At 51.3% G+C, this 20,699-nt stretch overlaps 5 protein-coding genes across 5 annotated transcripts; 3 read left to right on the forward strand and 2 right to left on the reverse strand.

The window, feature by feature from the left end:
* Positions 1–3,370: 3,370 nt before the first annotated feature.
* On the forward strand, positions 3,371–6,024 carry ALT_8607 (SLC26/SulP family anion transporter; the record flags this gene model as incomplete). The annotated part of the gene is made up of 3 exons (XM_033557161.2): positions 3,371–3,671; positions 3,727–3,872; positions 3,928–6,024. The coding sequence occupies 3 exons, from the start codon at positions 3,371–3,373 to the stop codon at positions 6,022–6,024; spliced, it is 2,544 nt and encodes an 847-aa protein (XP_033413052.1).
* Positions 6,025–6,630: 606 nt separating this feature from the next.
* mfs56 (putative MFS-type transporter C1399.02) lies at positions 6,631–9,430 on the forward strand (the record flags this gene model as incomplete). Its single annotated transcript, XM_089600444.1, has 8 exons — positions 6,631–6,976; positions 7,036–7,375; positions 7,426–7,438; positions 7,485–7,520; positions 7,578–7,974; positions 8,028–8,135; positions 8,183–8,810; positions 9,148–9,430. The coding sequence occupies 8 exons, from the start codon at positions 6,631–6,633 to the stop codon at positions 9,428–9,430; spliced, it is 2,151 nt and encodes a 716-aa protein (XP_089455337.1).
* Positions 9,431–10,289: 859 nt separating this feature from the next.
* On the reverse strand, positions 10,290–12,233 carry ALT_8609 (RNA-binding protein VTS1; the record flags this gene model as incomplete). Its single annotated transcript, XM_033557164.1, has 3 exons — positions 10,290–10,346; positions 10,399–11,678; positions 11,732–12,233. The coding sequence occupies 3 exons, from the start codon at positions 12,231–12,233 to the stop codon at positions 10,290–10,292; spliced, it is 1,839 nt and encodes a 612-aa protein (XP_033413055.1).
* Positions 12,234–13,690: 1,457 nt separating this feature from the next.
* On the forward strand, positions 13,691–17,209 carry ALT_8610 (tetratricopeptide repeat protein; the record flags this gene model as incomplete). Its single annotated transcript, XM_033557165.2, has 5 exons — positions 13,691–13,998; positions 14,051–15,086; positions 15,145–15,976; positions 16,036–16,251; positions 16,305–17,209. 5 exons carry the CDS (start codon positions 13,691–13,693, stop codon positions 17,207–17,209), a joined length of 3,297 nt encoding a protein of 1,098 aa, XP_033413056.2.
* Positions 17,210–17,833: 624 nt separating this feature from the next.
* On the reverse strand, positions 17,834–20,037 carry ALT_8611 (patatin-like phospholipase domain-containing protein; the record flags this gene model as incomplete). The annotated part of the gene is made up of 2 exons (XM_033557166.2): positions 17,834–18,538; positions 18,604–20,037. The coding sequence occupies 2 exons, from the start codon at positions 20,035–20,037 to the stop codon at positions 17,834–17,836; spliced, it is 2,139 nt and encodes a 712-aa protein (XP_033413057.2).
* Between the last annotated feature and the right edge of the window lie 662 nt (positions 20,038–20,699).

Genomic DNA, 20,699 nt, shown 5'->3' on the forward strand with positions numbered 1-20,699 from the left:
CACTAGATGTCAGTATCTGTACTCGACTAGTGACTGCGCCGTGACCGTGATCGCCTGACCAAGAACACCGGCATTGGCTTGGACATGGTTGACGCTGACCATGACGGACGTGTAAACAGGTGGCATCCCACGTTTGTACCTGGTTGCCTTAACATGTTTTTTGGTGAACACTTCGATGTCCCAGTCGATTGACAAAAAAAAAAAGATGCAACCTGCAGCTTGCCACATGGCCAAAACCGCTCAGATCGGCCAGATGCAAGTTTCTGTGGGGGAAGTAGTGCTGACTGCGCTGTAAGACATTCATGTAAGGTGATTAGTTCCTGGGACGTTAGCACGAGGCAAACCATGAGGTTGGGTACTGATCTGCGGTATCAGAGCACATGCTGCCTAGATTCCACATGGTCTCGCTTGCGGTTACTTGTTTCTCACACATCCGACACAGTTGGTTGGTGCTTTCAGTTCAAGCCAGGGAAAAGTAAACGAGTAATGGTCTCGTTTTCGTGAAACAGAGCTCACCCCTTTCATGAGAAGCGAGGGGCTGTACCTCGAAGCGATCATTGAAAGCCTCCTAGCTACAGGAGCAGTCAAGTCATGCGGCGACTCGTCTCTGCTGTGTGACAGGAGCTAAGACGGAGCAAGCCACGAACCGGGGTGTCAGACTTTTGGGGTTTAATGGCAAGGCAATAATTCCCAATCCGCTGCGGGTAGAATGATTTCGTCGGCGGTTGCCAAGTATGATAAACAGCCATCCAGCTTTGAAATTGATGTGACGAGTCTCATAGCTAGGTAGGACGGCACATAGTCAAGAGATTAGTGTTTAGGGCGATTGGGCCTAATTCCTGACTGTCGCAGAATTTCTTGACGGGATAGCTTGATTCAAATAGGAGATGTCAAATGCTGCATTGTGATAAGATGGAGATGATGCGATTTTGATCTCGATGGTGTCAGAGTGGGGAAGGCCAGGATTATAACTCTGGGGGCGTCTGGGTGCTGTCTGACTCTGAGAAACTCAGAATTATTGGATTATCCGCCGTTACCTGCGTTATTCGATTTACATTTGGATTGGAGCTATCACAATCATCCGTGTTTGGCGACTTTGGGAGCTGAACTGGATGATCCAGACACGTCGGTGTTCTTAACAATCCTTCAGGAGTTCGCGGCTGGATCAGTCTCCGCTGAAAGTGATCATTTCGAGTAAGCTTACTTAACTAGCCAACGTGCTCCAATTTGATCATTTAGGCGTTGCCGACTATCTCTGTCTTATGGAGAGTTCATGCGGTCTTGCCCTGTAAGTAGATAACTGACCTGTCGGAGGACGGAGCTTGGACGAGTTGAGCTGCACCAAGACCGAAAGAGGTTCGTCGCCGAGAGTTCAAGCCACATGTTGCTAAATAGGATTAGAGCCTGCAGTCTGCATATGCGAATGATCTGATCTCAGAGCTCGAAGCATCAGTAGGTTAAAGCAACTGCAGAGTGCTGACAGCTGACAGTAAAAATGCTTTCTCATGGCAAGTTATCAATCTCCTTGTAACTACCCCACAGTTCTATATGCTTCAGCCTTGAATTCTCTGTCAAGTTCATTTTCTTCAGAGTTTTCATTTATCTTGATTTACATGTTACTATTCCTAATTAAACTTGAAACATTTAGACTTCCGAGATTACGCTTGATGGGTAGCGTCGAGACCTTAGTAAGCCTATACAACTGTTTTATGTCCTCACGAATGCTCCCACGGCACACGTGGACCTTCCAAGCCGGTAGGAGCTTTCACCATCAATGCAGGCGATGGCGTGTTCTGCCGGAATTCCTATTGGCGATTAAGCTTGGTGGGGTATGGAGGATGATGTCGCTGGTGTGCCCGTCACCAGTCTTGATTGGCTGTAACTTAAAGCGGTGAGGTCCGCAAGTCTGGAGAGTTTGCCATCAGTTCCCCACTTCTCCTTGGCATTAAACGCCTTCTGCTTTGGTATTTTGGAGTTTTGGAGATCTTACTGAGTAGATAATTGAGATTGTTAGATTGTAACAGCTGGTACAGTAACGGAGAACAATTACGGAGTACAATTTTCGAATTCTAAAGACCATTGGATATACCCAGAATATTCCTTCAAGAGATTTTCTCTGCAGAGAGCGGAGGTAGTCATCGCCCTAGATGCAGGTCTGATGGCAAACCATGGACCCGCCCCTCGTCATCTTGCAAGTATCTATTATTCTTATCTAGATACTAGGGCTGAACTGCTTCCAGACCTTTCAGTTCCCAAACAGAGATTTCCCTTGGCTCTCCGGGAAACATTGCTCTTACGCCTGCAGCTTGGGTGGCCTGTTCAGCTAAAATCAACCGGGCTCAGGCGCATTTTCCCGATTGATGCATTGATAATTTCGAAATTCGAGCCTGATTACTTCCTTAGCGCTTTTTTCTCACTCTTTCAGAGGTCCAAGTATCTACGGTCTTGCGTGTGCAGGCGATCAATGTGGGTCTCATGGTTTCCCATGTCGCCGTGCGCTCTTGGCTTAATTTTCAAGGTACGTAAGATATCTCCTCCGTATCTACTACTCCGTAGGTATGGAGCACATGAAATATCTAGTTTAAAAAAAAAGTATCCGTAATTATTCTTATTTCCTTGTTCAAGCGCCGAAATAGCATGACTTGCTTTGAAAATCTGGAAAAGTAATCCTGTCATTATTAATGATTTTCTCCCCTGTTCTCGAATCTCCATCAACCCCCCAAATGAGTGATCTACATCTTGACGGCGTCAACGCAACTCTCCACCTATTTCTTTTTGCTCTACTGCTTTAAACCATCTTCATCCCTTCCTCTATCTACCTCCTCCTCTACCTAACTTTCACTTGCTTTTTCCTCCTTCGTGTTCGAACGCCTCCGCTGGCCAGAAGACGTTCCCCGGCTGGGTCTCTCCCAAAAGCCACACTACGATTCCTTGTTTTATAGACCACAGAATCTAACTCCCCCACGTCTCTATCATTTTATTTCTATCGATTGCTTGTTCAGATTGGTTGCCTTTTTGATCAGTCTGGTCATATCACCTTGAACTTAGGCTTTGGGGGCTTTTTTTCGTTGCGGATAGCTAGCAATTCGCATTCTCATCTCCGGATCACGACATCGCTCTTGGCTTTTCTAGATCTTCACCTTTTCATCTTATATATCTACCATCGATACCATGGAGTCTGCTTGAATACACTCATCAACACACCCCCCCGAGCCAATCTTGTCTGTGGCACACGGCTATCTGTCTCCAGATCTGAAGGTCTCTACTTGCCGAACGTCCTCGTCGAGCTCTACTGAGTCGGGGCATACTGTACCCTATCCTCCAGACATCTCCTGGTCCATTCGAACGCTTGTCTACCAACACTGCCATTATGTCTGCCGGCCTGAAAACCAAGATTGGCCACGGCCTGGCCAAAGGCTTGGGGATCAAGCTTCCCTACCGTGACCCTCTGGGTGCCAATGCTGACCCAGTGACCCGGGGCGAGTCCATGTTCTCCGTTGGCACCGTGGATACTTATTCCTACGTCGAACCCGAGCCCACATCGGCTGAATGGCTCAAAGAGCTCTGCCCAACTTGGCAGGATGTCGGCCACTACTTTTACAGACTTTTCCCTTTCTTGACTTGGATCACGAGGTACAATATGCAATGGTTTTTGGGAGACGTGGTTGCTGGTCAGTAATCCCTACTTGCGTCTCATCCCTATGCGTCTGTCTAATCGAGTTTCAGGTGTGACTGTCGGAGCTGTGGTCATTCCTCAGGGCATGGCGTACGCGAAACTTGCTGCCTTGCCCGTCGAATTCGGTCTATATTCCTCTTTTATGGGTGTCTTGATATACTGGTTCTTTGCCACTTCCAAGGATATTACCATTGGGGTTAGTAACACTACCTTTCGTTCCTCCGCAGATATGTATGCTAACATTGCTTTAGCCCGTTGCGGTTATGTCTACGCTAGTTGGAACCATCGTCCTCAAAGCTCAGAAAGAGATTCCGGATGTCCCGCCTTATATCATCGCATCCGCCATGGCTATCATCTGTGGTGGGATCGTCTGCGCCATGGGTCTCCTCCGTCTCGGTTTCATTGTCGACTTTATCCCTCTTCCTGCAATTTCTGCCTTCATGACCGGATCAGCCCTCAATATCTGCTCCGGTCAGGTTAAAGACCTACTAGGCGAGACTGCCAACTTCAGTACCCGGGATGCAACCTACAATATCATCATCAACACTCTCAAGCACCTTCCCAGTGCCGGACTTGATGCGGCGATGGGTATCTCTGCCTTGGCCATGCTTTATATTATCCGTTCTGCCTGTAGCTATGGCGCAAAGCGATACCCTCAGCGCGCCAAGACCTTCTTCTTCCTGTCTACGCTGCGTACTGTCTTCGTGATCCTATTCTACACGATGATCAGCGCCGCAGTGAACATTCACCGCAGGAAGCACCCTGCATTTAAGCTTCTAGGAACTGTTCCTCGAGGCTTTCAGCATGCCGCCGTCCCGGTCGTCAATGCCAGAATCATTAAAACGTTTGCCGGTGAACTCCCAGCCGCTGTCATCGTCCTTTTAATTGAGCACATTGCCATCTCCAAGTCCTTCGGCCGTGTCAACAACTATACCATAGACCCATCTCAGGAGCTGGTTGCGATTGGTGTTACAAACCTGTTGGGCCCGTTCTTGGGTGCCTACCCTGCCACCGGATCCTTTTCCCGAACTGCCATCAAGTCCAAGGCGGGAGTGCGAACCCCCCTGGCTGGCTGCATTACCGCAGTCGTCGTGCTGCTTGCCATCTACGCCTTGCCGGCTATGTTCTTTTACATCCCCAAGGCATCCCTCGCGGGTGTTATCATCCACGCTGTGGGCGATCTCATTACCCCTCCAAACACCGTCTACCAGTTTTGGCGCGTCTCTCCTTTGGATGCGATCATCTTCTTTATCGGTGTGTTTGTCACCGTCTTCACCTCCATCGAGATTGGAATCTACTGCACTGTCGCTGTTTCCGCAGCCGTTCTGCTGTTCCGTGTTGCCAAAGCTCGTGGCCAATTCCTGGGAAGGGTGACCATTCACTCGGTCATCGGTGACCATCTTGTGCAAGGTGATGGCAAGTATGGACCGGCCAACGGATATACTCCCGCCGATGGCAAGGGCAATCTTCAACGCTCTATCTTCCTCCCTATCGACCACGCCGATGGAACCAACCCTGAAGTCGAAGTGCAGCAGCCGTATCCCGGCATCTTTATCTACAGATTCTCCGAGGGATTCAACTACCCCAACTGCAACCACTACACCGACTACCTTGTCCAGACAATCTTCCAACAGACCCGTCGTACGAATCCCTTCTCCTACAGCAAGCTTGGCGATCGGCCATGGAACAACCCTGGTCCTCGCCGTGGAAAGGAAGGAGAAGACCGGTCGCATCTGCCGACTCTCCGCGCGGTCATTCTTGATTTTTCGTCCGTCAATAACGTGGATGTGACTTCCGTACAGAATCTGATCGATGTGCGCAACCAATTGGATCACTATGCCGCTCCGCAGACCGTGCAGTGGCATTTCGCCCACATCAACAACCGCTGGACCAAGCGAGCCCTGGCTGCCGCCGGGTTCGGCTACCCGACTCCAGTCTCTGAAGACGGATTTCACAGATGGAAGCCTATCTTCAGTGTTGCCGAAATCGAGGGCAGTGCCTCCGCCGCGGCGCTCGCCGAGCTCGTGAACAACCAGCAGGCCCACAAGGCGGAGCAGAAGCACGGTGACATCGAAGAGGGTCTCAAGGACGACTCGCACGCAACGGAGCGCGAGACCCACGGCATTGAGACCCCATCCGACAGCAGCAGTACTGATGACGATAAACTGCAGCGCGATCTGACGGAAAGCAAGGCGTACCGGAACCGCCGTAAAGTGGCGCTCGTCCAGGGTCTGAACCGGCCGTTCTTCCATATCGACCTGACCAGTGCACTGCAGAGTGCATTGGCCAACTCGGCGCCGGAGCTTCATGTTGATCCTGCCGAGGTGAATGCCACGACCGATGCTTGAAATGCCTCCCTGGTTGGAGTTGAATGCCGTGCAGCTATATATGGATCTTGATCTAATGGTGCATTTTCTGTTTCTTGTTTATCAGCGAGTTCAGTTTGTCGGGATGGATATCCCGAGGTATACCCCTACAGTCATGGCTTTGTATATAGTCATAGAGTCATTGGATATTTGGATATAATGTCATGGCAATGAAGAAATTATCTCCAGAGATGTCAAATTTTCCCTGTTTTCCTAATATTTGCGGCTGAACGTGATTGTGGCAGTGCACCAGCCCTGGTACCAGGATAGGAGACACTTTTAAGTGCGCTAAAATTCTCATCGATCCACACAGCCCGATTCGAGAAGATTAAAGGTGCCCGATTAGTGGTTAGATATACTCCGCACTCGGTTGTCCGTGTGGCTGACGCTTATCCAGGCTTCAACTTTCGAATACGAGAGTTGCCTCTTTGGGAAACGAAGCACCGCGAGGGAATGGAACTGGTGACATAGACAACAGAGACCCTCCTCTATAAAATGATGTATGTCCTCCTCTGCTTACTTGTTCAACATATCACCTTCTGTTCCTCCTGATACAAATCGACATAGTCTGACTGCGCTTGCACTCCGATGTTCGCCGCCACAAAGTACATCTACAACAAGACACGGACACCATCCAAGTCTGGCGGAGAGCAAAAGCCGCGCTGCCAACACCGCTTACAATCGAGCCAGGCTGCAGCAGCAGCAGACGATGGCTTGTCTACGGAGCGAACCTCCATAAAGACAGAGGACCAGCACATACTCCCTCAGTCCGCACCAGACGACGACGCCAAATGCCACCTCTGCCAACAGCAGCAACGCCACGACCGCATCTACAGATGGAAACTCATCTGCGGTCTAACACTCCCATATATCCTCAGCACGCTGGATCTGACAATCGTCGCCACGGCCGTCCCCTCCATCGCATCCCATTTCAGTGCGTTCTCCCGTAGTCCTAACACTCACTTTCACAAAGTACTCACCTTTTCGTACCAGACAAATTCGACGAACTCAACTGGATCGTCACCGCGTTCACACTAACCTCGACAACATTCATCCCCATCTTCGGCCAGCTTGCCGACGTCTTCGGTCGGCATGCAGTGCTCCAGCTCGCCATGTTCCTGATGCTGGTGGGGAGTACGCTGTGCGCGGCGGCGCAGAGCTGGGGGATGCTGTTGCTGGGGAGGGCGCTGCAGGGGACGAGCTCCGCGGGGATTATGAATATCATTATGATTGTTCTGGCGGATCGGGTTTCGCTGAGAGAAAATGCGAGGAATAATTCGATATTTGTGTTTGTGGGAGGGTTGGGGTACGGGGTTGGGCCGGTTGTTGGGGGGTAAGTTTTTGGAGATTCCTCATCATGGTGATGCTAACGGTGATGCGCAGGTATTTGACCGATGTAAGCCTGAGACTTGGTTTTTTGGGCCTCTGACTGATGAGAATAGAGTAATTGGAGGTACTGCTTTCTGGTGCCCATACCGGTAAGTCTGGTCGTGGACGGCAGGGTCTGATCATGGAGCTAACCATCTAGTACATAGATTGCTTTTATATCGCATATCGTGATCTTCGTCCTCCTACGCAATGAGCTCGTGGAAGGAACCGTCTTCAAAAAAGGCTCGCGGTCGTCTACCGTGCTTCCAGCCCTGGCAACGCTAGACATCGTCGGGGCAGTCCTGTTCATCTTCGGCGTCGGCCTCATCATCCTGGGCACGGCATGGGGAGGGCCAACGTATCCCTGGTCTTCCCCCGAGGTTCTAGCGCCACTGATTGTGGGAGGCGCATGCTTTGTGCTGTTTTTCCTGTACGAGTACTTCCTCGAGCCTGGCAGATTGTTTGCTCGGATATTCCCAAAGCAGGTGCCCATGCTGCCGTATAGCATGTTCGCCAGACGCGATACGATCTGGCTTGCGGTTCTGGAGTTTTCCAGTGGAGCAGGTACTCATCTTTTCCCCTATGGTACAGGTACTGAACTGACGCTGGTACTACAGCTATGTACTCCGTCTTCTATTTCATCGGTATATATTTCACCCTAGTCGAAGCTTATCCTGCCTCGAGAGCAGGCATCAATCTGCTCTACTACATTCCAGGACTAGGAGGTATTTTCTCATGCTCCCCGCTCTAATTTCCTGAAACAAACTGACAGAAGAAGCCGGCGTCTACCTCGCCGTCTACCTCTGCAACGTCTACCCAGCCCAGACCTTCTTCACCATCAACACGGGCACAATCGCCGAAACCACCGGCTTCGCCCTCCTCATCTGGGCCATCAGCACGCAAAACACCGCCCTCATAAACGGGATGATGGTTCTCGCGGGCGCAGGCACGGGGCTCCGCCTCATGCCCGTAAACCTGCACACGGCAGGCGTGTGGCCCGAGAAGATCGCCCCAGCGATGTCGCTGATGCGATTTGCGCTGCCTTTTGGCGGCACGCTGGGGTTGACGATTATGGGGAGCGTATTCAATAATCGGTTTTCGAGGAACACCGGCAGCGGGGATATGGCTGGGCTGGACGTGCACGACGGCTCCTCGTTGGAATACATTGCTGGTCTGCCTAGTCCGGAGCAGGAGGCTATCCGAACGGCGGGCAAGGAGGCCATCATGTGGGCGTTTATCGCTATCATGCCGGTCATCGGGTTGAGCCTTGCGACGGGGTTGGTGATGGGTAATGTATGGATCAAGCCAGAGCGTTCGCGGCAGCGTCAGGAGCAGGCCGAGACCGGGGGTGAAGAAACAAGCGAGGGCGGCCACAGCGAGGTCATATACGTTCCGTACCTGTGGGCATTGCTAACGGTACTTCCCTTTCCTTTTGCCCTTCTCGTCGCATCCGTCATACAGTAAACTGACAGTGACAGGGAAACGTAACCGCATACAAACACACCAACAAGTCCAAGCCAAGGCACGAAGAGGAAACCGAACTCCATCCTCTCCCACAGAGCCAAGCATAGACATAGCATAGAATCTTTTTATAGAGACGTAGAAGATAATAATGATACACCATCCAAACCACCACCACACCTCTATACAACCCCCATGCAATCCAATCCAATCCAATCCAATCCAATCCAATCCAATCCAATCCAATCCAATCCAATCCAATGGAACCCAAAAAAGACTGATATCACCTCAAAACGCCCCCAACACCCGCCCACCCCAAAATAAACCCCGAGAGCGCCTCCCCAAGAACCCCGCCCCCAAGCCACACATCCCTCCACGCGCCTCTCCTTCCTCCATTCCCCTTAACCAACCCCCTCTCATCAATCCCCGCAATCTCGCCCCCAACACCCGGGAAGAACACCCCAGCGCCCTTCCCACCACTCCGTCTGAGAACAAGCAGATGAAACAATCCCGACACGAGCACCGTCCCGAGGAGATAAAACGCGAAGCCGGTTGCTGATTGCAGCGCGAGGATTCCGGCTGTGAGGCCTAGGAGGAAGGAGGTGAGGGAGTGGAGTTGGGAGAGAACCTATTTCTGTTAACACTAATTCCATTCGACATTGACAAAGAGGGGGGCAGGGAGGAGTCTAACTCGGTTATTGTGTTGGACGGATTCCGGGACGAGCGGGTTGATTAGTAGGGAGAGTTCCTGTTTCGTGGCAGGCATTTTTCTGTCCTGGTTCCGGTTTCTGGTTCTTTCTTTCGAGGTGTAGTTTCCCGTGTGGTCAATTTGGCTGTAAAATCTTGATAATGATGGATATAATATGGTAACGAGTGATGTTTGAAAGTGATGTACGTCTCTAAAGTGGTGGGGATATGGTAAGTTGATAGACGGAGGTTGACGAGGTCCACCGCTGTCGAAGACTCCACCAGCCAATCACAATGCTTGTTGCCTCATCCTAGGCACTACAGGTTAAGGAAATTGACTACCTCTCTACCCACACTCCATTACACTTAAGACTGCTTAATCATGTCATATTAATTGATTATGTGCATAACATAACAGTAGTAAATCAAACACTGCACATCCTGGTCAGACAGACCTGTTGCTTTCATAACCCGTTTCCAGACATCGCCAGCACTTGAGACACAACCGGGCCTCTCAAATGCTGCTCGCCGTGTTGATCCGTTGATCGGCTGCGTAAAGCCAAAAAGCACGTCACAAAAAGTACATACATCTCTCCTTCCAAAGCTCATTCCAAAGAGATCGCTCATAGGTCGGATCCTGCCACTTATGCCAAGGTCAATCTAGTCAAATTAATGCAGTTGAGAGAATGTTAGAAAATGAAAAAGAAATGACAGAAGTAAATCCGTGTCATTTACGCAATGTTGTCGAGTTTTCCTTCGGTCTTGGCCTCCTTGACTTGCTCAAACACCTGTGATCGTCAGTAATACATCCCGCCACTTCAAGAGTTGAGCGAGACAAACCTTGAGCATCTTGTTCCGAGCGCCAAGAGCATTAACACCTCGATCCTCCAGAGCCTTGTCGTCGAGCTCAATCAGCTCGGTCCATTTGAGATCCTTGAGGTTATCCGTGTACTTGTGCAAGCGAAGAGATCTCAGCCAGCTGGGAATATCCTTCAGAAGATTCGGGTCGGTGGGATCCTCGGGCGGCTTGGAGCTGCCACGGCGACCCCGGGGAGAGCGGCCACGTGCGACTTCGGAATGATCAGAGAGGTAGCCCTCATGACCACCGAGCCCAAACTGGCTGAGACCCAGAGCACCCAATCCATTACCCAGTAACGGATTGTTGGGGTCATAAGCAGCCAGGAAGCCGTTGTTTTGCGGTGAGGTGAAGCCCATGGCTCCAAGCGCGCCTCCCTGCATGGCAATGCCTGGGGAGGTGGGGCGGGAACGTCGACCCGCCATCGCCGCCTGCTGTTGAGCTTGCAAGGCAGCTAGCTGTTGGGCGTTCAAAAGCTGTCCCGCAACTAGATGATTCGCTCCCGGAAGGCCGGGGCTTGCAAGACCGCCTTGCATGGTCTGGTTGACGTTGTTGTTGGAAGATCTGCCCTGTCCATCGTTTGAGCGAGCACGGCGGTACTTGCGTGCATCATCCAGGGCGATGCGGTTGTTGACCGTCGACAAAGCGGCCAGCTTCATCGCGGTGGCATTCGCGACCATATCCGCCTGCGAGTTCGGCGGCTGGTGCACCTGCTGACCAAAGGTTGCTGTCATCGGAGTGTTGGTCATGGAGGCCCAGCTGGCATTTCCAACATTGTACGGCGACAGTAGGGGTGCCTCGATCTCAGGAGCCGGGATGGTGGCCGTCTGTGTGGGTAGCGGAGAACGCAGGCCCGACGAGGCCTGGCTGAACTGTCCCATCGGCTGCTGGCCGGATGAAGACTTGGGTCGGGCAATAGGCGGCTGAGGCTCGTTACCTCGTTGAGCCCATGGCGAAGCGGGAGTCTGACCCAGGTTGTCTGTGTTGTCCGGAGCGGAGATGGTCGGTGCAACAAACGAGGAGCGGTCGCCATAAACAGCGCTATTGCGGTTGGAAGGCGGAGCGTTGCCAGTTTGCTGCGTGAACTCGGCCTTCTTCTTGGCGATGGCCGCGGCGGCATCGGGGAACATGGCATTAATGGTCGAAGAGTCCAAACCCGAGTTGCGCTTGGCACCAGGGGACGGCGGAGGGCGACCCAAGGAGTTGCGGGAGCTGTCAATGTTCAACTTTGACATCGCATCATTCAGCCTGTTGGACATCGCATCTAAAGGACAAGTCAGCCACAAGCGTAGGATAGGGATTTAGCTGCCTACATACCTTTCTCACCAAAATTGGCAGGTGACAAGAGGCCCGACATTGGGTGACTTTTGGCCATCTGCTGGAGGACCTGAATGAAGAAGCGGATCTGCACCTGCGTAGTCTGCTGCAGGAGAGCATAAAGAGCGGCGGTCCTCTCGGCCTCACTGAGGACGCGAAACCATTGTTCGATAGCACTCAGCTCGTCCTTGAAGTCCTGATCAAGCGTGGCAGCTGCCATCTCCTCCAGAGTAGTCTCATATTGATCGATATCGGCGAGCCACTGCTGAGCTGCACGATCTAACGGATCCTCCGCATTGTTCTGAGCCTGAGACTGCTGGTTATAGTACACCTCCGAGGACGGGCGGATGCTGCGAGACGACAGCGGAGACGGGAAGCCCGACATATCGGCCGACGCGCGTAGCTGGTGAGAACCCAGGTTCCGAGAAGACGATGGAGGACGAAGGGACGACTTGGAGGCGTCCGGAGTGCTGTTACGGTTGCCGATGATGTGGCTAGCCATGAGGGCAATCGAATGACGGTGATGGTGTAATTCTTTTTGCTTGAGCTGTTACAGCACTGGTGCGTGAAGAAGAAGTATTACTGCAAAACACCTGCAGTACCTGCTGAGTTTGCGCGAGAAAGAAACTCCAGACTTGAACGACAACGACAACGGAAAAGAGGCCGTATCACAATACAACAGAAGGTAAGGGCCGAGAATCTCTCTAAGGAGGGAGACAGGTTTTTGCAATGGCAAAGAAACCCAACCGAGATAGCTCTAGGCGACAACGATCGGGGCACAGACCAAGCCAGTGGCTGCACTACTTGATTCGAGACTCTGCCGATTACGGATCGAACCGAAAGGGTATCGAAGGATTGTGTTCAAGGATACGTGAGAGCTCGCGTCGGAGATATCGTCGTCGATAGGAGTTGTGCAAGGCGTAGCGGACAGAGAGTCGGAATATTATCAGTGGCGATTTTGTAGTTGTAGGCTACCTTTTGGTTTGTTTTTTTTCGCGTGGTATATTTTTGTCTCTTTTTTTTTTTAACGAAAGGATGTCAGGACCAACTGCAATAGTGTGTCAAACACAACAAGCGGAGGCCTGAATCATCAAAGTAAAAAGAAAAAAGGAAAGTGAGAAAAGGACGAAGAGGGTGAAAGGGAGGGGGAGGAGATTAGAGATGATGGAGGATGGACAAGAGATGGAAGAAGGAGAGAGATGGAGGAAAAGAAGAGGGAGAGGAAGAAAGGAAGAGGAAGAAGAGTTTCCAGTTTGAGGAGACAGTCGAGGCTTTTTCCGGTTGGGCGCTTTTGGTCGCTTTTTTTCCTTGGGTCAGCCATCTGCTAGTCCAACACCCAGGACAACGTAAAGCAGCTTCCATCGCTTCTGCCGTGATCCTGGACTATTCATAATTTCTTTCATCTTTTTGAGCTTTACTTTGTATCTTCTTCACGGAAGTTCATCATCTACATTACTGTGATTCCATCAGTCTGGTGAAGTCCGAGGAATCTCCTGCCCAATCAGACCGCTCGCTTGCTGTTAGCAGCTCGCATGCTATAGATAGTGGGGATCTGTTGGTATGAATTAAGCTCATGAGGATCCTTCATGTCTTTGCTTTTATGCTCTTTTGAATCAACCTCGTGGAAACCAGCCAGCATTGTCTGCGTCGAAACGAGTCTGACGCGCCTTGAATGAATGTGGATACAAGGGACAGTACCTTACTCTACTCGACTCAATCGGATACATGCCATCAGATGCATCCAGCATCGCGGTTGAGTTGCTCTGAGACCTTCTTGTGATGGTGGGTCAGTCTACTTTACACCTGGTGATACATTATTCTGCATGCTTGTGTGAATCTGCACCTGGTCATCTCTGAGCTTATCAGCACTACTCTCCTGCGTTCATGGACTGCAATTCATCTGGTTTTCTCTGCAACGTCATAGACCCGGGTGGATAGTTCATATCGGACACTTTGAAGATGGAATATCCCAGTGATGGAAATAGGTCCGGTCATCCCTCTCAGTCTCAGGAGTCCGCCTATCCTGACATTGATGAGACGATGCAGTACCCTTGGCAAGGTTCTCAGCCAGCCGTCGCAGGCGAATCCTCACTCCACTCCGTAATTGATCCTCGCCTTTACAAGGATCTTTTCTCGCGGAGCGCCTCGCAGCTACCTGGCCAGCAAGCTATGGAGTACGAGGACGAGGAGGATGTACAGGAGAATTCGCAAATGGATGACTCGGCGGAGGACTCCCCTTATGAATTTTCAGCGGAAGAATCTTCAACGTCAGTTTGTTCATCCGAAATTGCCTTGTCCTTGATTATTGACGTTTTCTAGCGAAGAGGAGCCTTCAGACGTGGACGAGAATGCTGCAGAGGAAGGCGATGACGATTCAGTCGGTCGGAGACGACGCCGCAGAAGAGGCACGGGGCCCTTTTCTGGACGATGGGGCGCCCGTGGTGGGAAAGGAATTAAGAGAGGGCCTCGTAAGCCACTGGAGCCCAGTGCGGAATTCAAGATGCTGCACTCGGAGGCTACCTCGGCCTTTATCGATGGCGATTATGAAACCGCCATTGATCTTGTGAAGCGTGCGATCCATATCAACCCTGAGATGTTTGCTGCCCACTCGCTGCTGTCGGAGATCTTTCTAGCTCAGGGCCAGAAAGACAAGGCTCTAACGGCACTGTTCAGCGGCGCCCATACGCGACCGAGGGATGCCACGGTATGGTTCAAAGTAGCGCAAATGATACTTGATCGAGCCGGTGATGATCGTCCAGCAGCCCTGAACGATGTCATCTATTGCCTGAGTCGTGTCATTGATATTGAACCAAAGAACTACAATGCGAGGTTTCAGAGAGCTGCAGTCTATCGAGAGTTGGGCCACAACGGCCGTGCTGTCACGGAGTACGAAAGAATCCTCAAAGAGGTTCCGCATCATCCAAGGGCTCTGCGAAATTTGGCAGAAGCCTACATTGATCTCAACGAAGTTCAGAAGGCTGTAGATCAGTGGACGGACAGTGTTGAGTACTACAAGTCCTTTGAGCCGGAAGATGCTCCCGACTTTTCCTGGTCCGACGTCAACATATACGCCGAATTGTTCAGCTACCTAGGCCGATATGAAGAAGGATTAAAAGCTCTTAAGTCTGTCTCGCGATGGCTTCTTGGTCGCCGGGATGATAACATGTGGGAAAATTTCAACGAAGACGACCGCGAATGGGATGCAAACGATTCTCCTAGGCGCATCAAAGTCGATGGTTATATTCCAGGACGTTGGCCGCGAGATTCATATGGGTTGGGTCTTCCGCTTGAGCTTCGGATCAAGCTTGGTCTGTTTCGTCTGAGGATGGGCTACGATCACAAGGACGAAGCTCTGGTAAGTGCAGAGGGTTAACGCCGCTTGTGGATCTCTGATCTTTCTGACCAGGTCACAGCATCATTTCTCATGGTTGAATCCAGAAGACACCTCCGAAGGGGCTAGACTCTATGACTATGGCGACCTTTTCCGCGAGGTTGCGGATGCGCTCAAGGAAGTCGGTTTGTTGGGGGACGCCCTTCGGTATTATACGCCGATCCAGCAGACCACCGAGTATGCCGACATCAGCTATTTCATGGCCATGGGAGACTGCTTCATGCAGCTGGGCAACATTGAAGAAGCTGAGAACTGCTATCTTACGGTAGCAGATTATGATGCAAGAAACATAGAGTCGCGTGCACAGCTCGCAAAGCTGTACGAGAGCATCGGAATGACTGAACAAGCGCTGAAGTATGTCAACGAAGCCGTCCTGCTTGGGCGACAGGAGACCAGAACTCATCGGCGGAGAAAGGATACTCGTTTGGAACAACTCGCGCTGGAGTTCAGAACCGAGACCGATCCGGAATTACCAGGTCTGAGAATGGCTGTACCGCCTGAACATGCTGAAGGGCAGGCTCCGACGCTTACCACTACTTCCGTAAGCGCTACGAGGAGAAATGTCCAAGAAGTTGAGGGAGAAAGGACAGAGCTTGTGCAGTTTTTGTATGGGAAGTTGCTGCATATTCAACCAAGGGTCAAAGAGGGCAATGCCGAAGCGCTTGAGGACTGGCTTGACATCGCGGATGCTTTGCTACGTGAGTTTCGCTCCAATAAGGTGTTTTATCCTTTCCAACGCAACATCGTCTTTTTGGGTTATTCAAGGGAAGCACAAAGGAAGGCGGGAAAGTATAAAAATCGTACTCTCATGGATGAGATGCAGGAAATGGCAAGTCGTCTTCAGGAGTCTTTAGGTACGTAAAAAAGGACGTTCCGAAAAGACATGATCCGGCTTAGCTTACACTTATAACAGGCACAGTTACCGAAGAGCCTCTCCAGGATGCTGTACCAACCGACTACCATGGTATCAGCTTCGATGAGTGGCTCGACTTATTCCTGCAGTACGCTCTTGTCGTCTCAGGGCAAGGGGAGCCTGACGAAGCCTACGATAGTCTTGCAGCAGCTGCAGATGCCAGTATTTGGTATCACTCGAAACCTTCCACTCGCCTGATCCACGTCTGCTGGTTTAGTGAGTTACTCCTGGCACCTTGGTCTCGCTCGTTGGTATACTAACCCGTTCAGCATGTGCCCTGAAGGCGCAAGACGAGGAAACTCTTGCAAATGAAGCACGCTGGTTCATCAAAGAATATCAGTTCGTCACAGACACATATCGCTTATTCTCCATGCTAAGCCGTCTCTGTGGTGACCCTCACCGGTCTCTCTTCCATTCCTCACCAAACATGAAATTCATGCTGCGGCAGATCAAGGCCATGGACTTTTCCATCCCAGATGGCCCCAATGACTCCAGACCCAGCAAAGCAGTCCGCGAGTCAATCTACAAAGAGCGTGCGACGCTTACCACCCGCGACGAGTCAGGCGAAGCCATTCCCGCTGACCAACTGGACGTCGCCCTGCTTGTGCTATATGGCCACATCCTATATTCCGGCAACAGTTTCTACCCAGCTCTCAACTACTTTTTCCGCGCATACGATCTCGACGACCAGAACCCTGCCGTCCTCCTCTCCATTGCCCTCTGCTACATCCACCACTCTCTCAAACGTCAGTCCGACAACCGCCACTACCTCATCATGCAGGGGCTCTCATTCATGCACGAATACCGTCGCGTTCGCGAGCGAAAGGGAAGCCTCCTCCAGGAACGGCAGGAAATGGAATTCAACTTTGCTCGCGTATGGCATCTACTCGGCCTCGCGCATCTCGCCATCGAAGGTTACCAGCGCGTCCTGGCGATTGGGGAGCAGATCCAGACAGAGTCTCAGGGTAAGATCTCTCAGCCGCTGACCACGAACACGGGCCCAGCGGACGGTAGCGACGTCGTAATGGAGGATACGGACCATGCCGGGCAAATTGGGATTCAGTTCATGGAGGACTTCTCGCGCGAAGCTGCCGTTGCGCTGCAGAATATCTTCGCGTTAAGCGGTGACCTGGAGTCAGCGAGGGAGGTTACGAGCAAATTCCTAGTTATATAAGGATCGCCCCGGATCCATGAGCGAATTGTACTATACTGGTTACTATGAACGAAGCAACGAACATTATACTCCCTCCTAAGTCTGCGCCTGTGCCTGTGATGTACACGGATTTGAGCATGTTTTGATAATATCAACAATGCTACTAATTAGTACGGTATGCATGATATTACCCATGTGCCAGATAAATTTCTGACTTGTACCCCTACGTGCGCCAGTGGTGGTCACTGTTGTCTACCACGAAGTATGATCAATGCTGCGCCAGGTATTCCTCGAGCTACTGCATGGCGTGATAACACAATTCATTTCATAAGAACCAAATATCAAAACGATATATTAACCTGTATTGCAGTAAGGTATCGATCGATGCTAAAACAAATGATATAATACAAGAGGAAGCCGATCTACTCTAGGGGTATGTCATATGCCAACGTCACGCAGCATGTTCAAAGAAATGGTACTATGCGGCCGGGATCCCTTCGCCCTTCGCGAAGATCCCCGAAGATCGACCACGCATGGTGACCTGGCGCCCGCTAACACCGTTGCCGACTAGCCACCAGCCATCCATGCAGGCATCCGAAAACAGAAATCGATGATGGAATGGGAAGAACAGAAGACACGGGCGCTCTAGGTGGTTACTGCATCCTCGTCGGCGTACATGTCTGAATCGTCAAAGAAAACGGCTGACTGGCGCCGCATTTCCTCGAACATGCTGCTTCGTCGCGCGTCTGGGGTGTGCGGGCGGGACGACGTTGCAGATAGGCTGTCTGAGACCTCCGTGTAGTTGGACTCGTCTTTGTAGTCCGACTGGCGCTCTGGGAAGCTCTGGTCGAGACGCTCGACCATCCGGTCTGCATGTTCCTGTGCACGGTCTTGGCGACGGCGAGATAGAATCGGTGACATCACCCTACCTCCGCCAGAGGAACACTGCTGCAGGCCCTGCATAATGGCGTTTTCGATTTTGAGCCGATTCTTGATAAATTGAATCTTCGGGAAAGCGCTTTGCTTGCCCGCGTGAAGCATGCGTGCTAGTCGCTCTGGACTAGGGTCCGATAGTATATGGTAGAAGTCGGAGGGGATGCTCTTGGGCCAGATCGTAATGGTGCCGCTGAATTTCTGCAGCCAAATCTCACTCCAGTCCTGGCCTAAGGGGCGAGGCAGGAGCTCGAGATGGCGGAGGACTCTAAGCCATTTATTCATGTCGAGTTTGATATATTGTTCGATCGCGGACCCCAGAAAACCTCCGCGCCACCCGCGGCCTTTACGATGCGTGACAGGTCGGCCGACGGTTCCTCGGGAATTGAAGAAGAAGAGGTTGATATGCGGGTTGACCTATAGAATGATTTCGTTAGAAGACGTTACTAGTTACTAATGATCCAAATGCAAGCAGAACTTACCTGTGATACTATTGTAAAATTCACGTTGAAGTGCAGATTCAAAGCCTTGATAGGTATATCCGTCCTCAAGCTGCCATCCTTCCACTTGTGTCCAAAAGAATATGGAGCAAGTGTTCCATCACGCTTCTTCGTCATTAAGACAACCGGGTTGAGAATACCAGGGACTGCCGCGGACGCAAGGACTGCGCTCCAGATGACACAATCAGGCGAGGTGAGATAGTTCGCAAGAATCGTCGGCGAATGAGGGTCAGACGGAACGCACGAAACATTCAATATACGCCCTGTTCTCTCGTAGGCTTCTCGGAATGTGGTCGAGCCCCTGCAAAACCAGCTACACTGGCGAGCCCAATCCAGAGTGTCGAACCTGGCCCCCGTTCGCCACCAACGGCGCACCCACGTTGTGAAGCCCTCATGGCACGCCCTGATTCTATGAGCCAGAGCCGGAACAAGCAGCTGTTTCAGTTCCTCGTCAGTCCTAGTAGCGACCAGAGCGGCAACCAAGGCTCCTCCTGACGTTCCGGTAATGATCTCGGGTAAGACGTCGTTATCGAGCAGCGCCCGGATCACACCAAAATGGTAATAGGCAAATGTGGCACCACCAGACAGGCAAAGAGCCGTGCGACCGAAGTTGGTGTCCAGATGCTTGAAGAACTGATACTTGTCCTCATTCGAAATCTGTTTACTATCCAGGACTAGCCGGATACAAGAGTGGGCTTCGTCAATGTACTCCTGCACAAGATCTTTCGTTCCTGAATATGTTTCACTGTACAGTCGAGGATTCTCCACACCTGCGAAATTGTTCTTCACGCATGCCTCGAGCAGGAAGCAAAGCTCTTCGACGGCAGGTGGATCACTCAGGCCTGAGCGTCCATTCTGCATCTCCGTCTCGGCTGCTGTTCTAGTCTGCTTCAGCTGCGCCACCACTTTATTGATGGTAAGATGGTCGTAGTATGCATATTCGTCCGTTTCCTTCCACTTGAGATTCCCGAGGTGAGTATCGAGGGCCTGTGCCGCTTTCAGCCAGTCTTGATAGTTGGTCTGTATGGAGAGCTCTCTCCTGAGTCGCTCTCTCTTGCCTCTCCATGTCACAAATTGCTCATACAGGAAGATATACAAGCGTGTCAGTGTATAGGCGAAGCCAAGGACCGTAATCCATGCGAACACCGTGAAGAGGAATGGCCACTTCAACACCGTGTAGAGCACACCTTCTCGCGTTTCATCTTTGCTTCTCCTCGGTTTAGTTCGACGGCTTTTCCGAACCCGTTGATTAACTGGACGCCAGTCATTAAGCGCAACAAGAGGAGCGGCTTCGGGGGCATTCAGCGCCTTCTCGAACTGCCGGAGGTCATCCGGGTTGATAAACTCCCGGTCATAGTCGGGAAGCGTATTGGGATCGTATATGTCGCAAGTGGCAGACTTTTCATCCGATGTCATTGTTGGGAATCATTCATAATGGATAGATAGAAGGAAGAAGAGACGTTGCTGAGATGTTGTCCCCAAGTCCTGCTTGCAAGCCGCAACTTAACTTGACATCGACGTCAGATGGTGTCACCGCCCCACGTATCAGCAAGCAAGCCACAATTCCAGCTCCAGGTTAGTGGTTGGGCTGTGGCTGATACGGTCTACACTTTTCTGGGACTAGTAAGGTAAATTATATCAAATGACTAATCAGCTAGGCGGAAGAAGATAACGTTTCTGAAAACCCCCGCTCACCGACGGTCCGAAACACAGGACCCATGGGTCTGTCACTTTAAACACTTACAGGGATGAGACGAGGGCTCAGATAAAGACAGACCAGACTTTGGACCAAACAGCAGAGTACTTACGGAGTATCGACCTCGAAGTTTGTTCTTTTTGTTTGCCTATGGACCGTTCATAGGCTCTCTACAACTTGCATTCGCTCTCTAGAACCAACTGAACGCTCCAGATGACCAACATTCCGCTCAACATCTCTTCCCCTCAATCAATCCCAGGATGACCAAGATTTCGCCTCACACACTTGATACTTCTCCGAAACTTCAGCAGGTCCATGTCAGCCACCATCGAAGCATTTGCTGCGCATGTCTGATCTGTATGGCCAAAGCTGCTGATAGATC

The sequence above is a fragment of the Aspergillus lentulus genome, assembly GCF_001445615.1.
Source record: "Aspergillus lentulus DNA, contig: Alt16, strain: IFM 54703, whole genome shotgun sequence".
Classification (NCBI taxonomy): Eukaryota; Fungi; Ascomycota; class Eurotiomycetes; order Eurotiales; family Aspergillaceae; genus Aspergillus; species Aspergillus lentulus.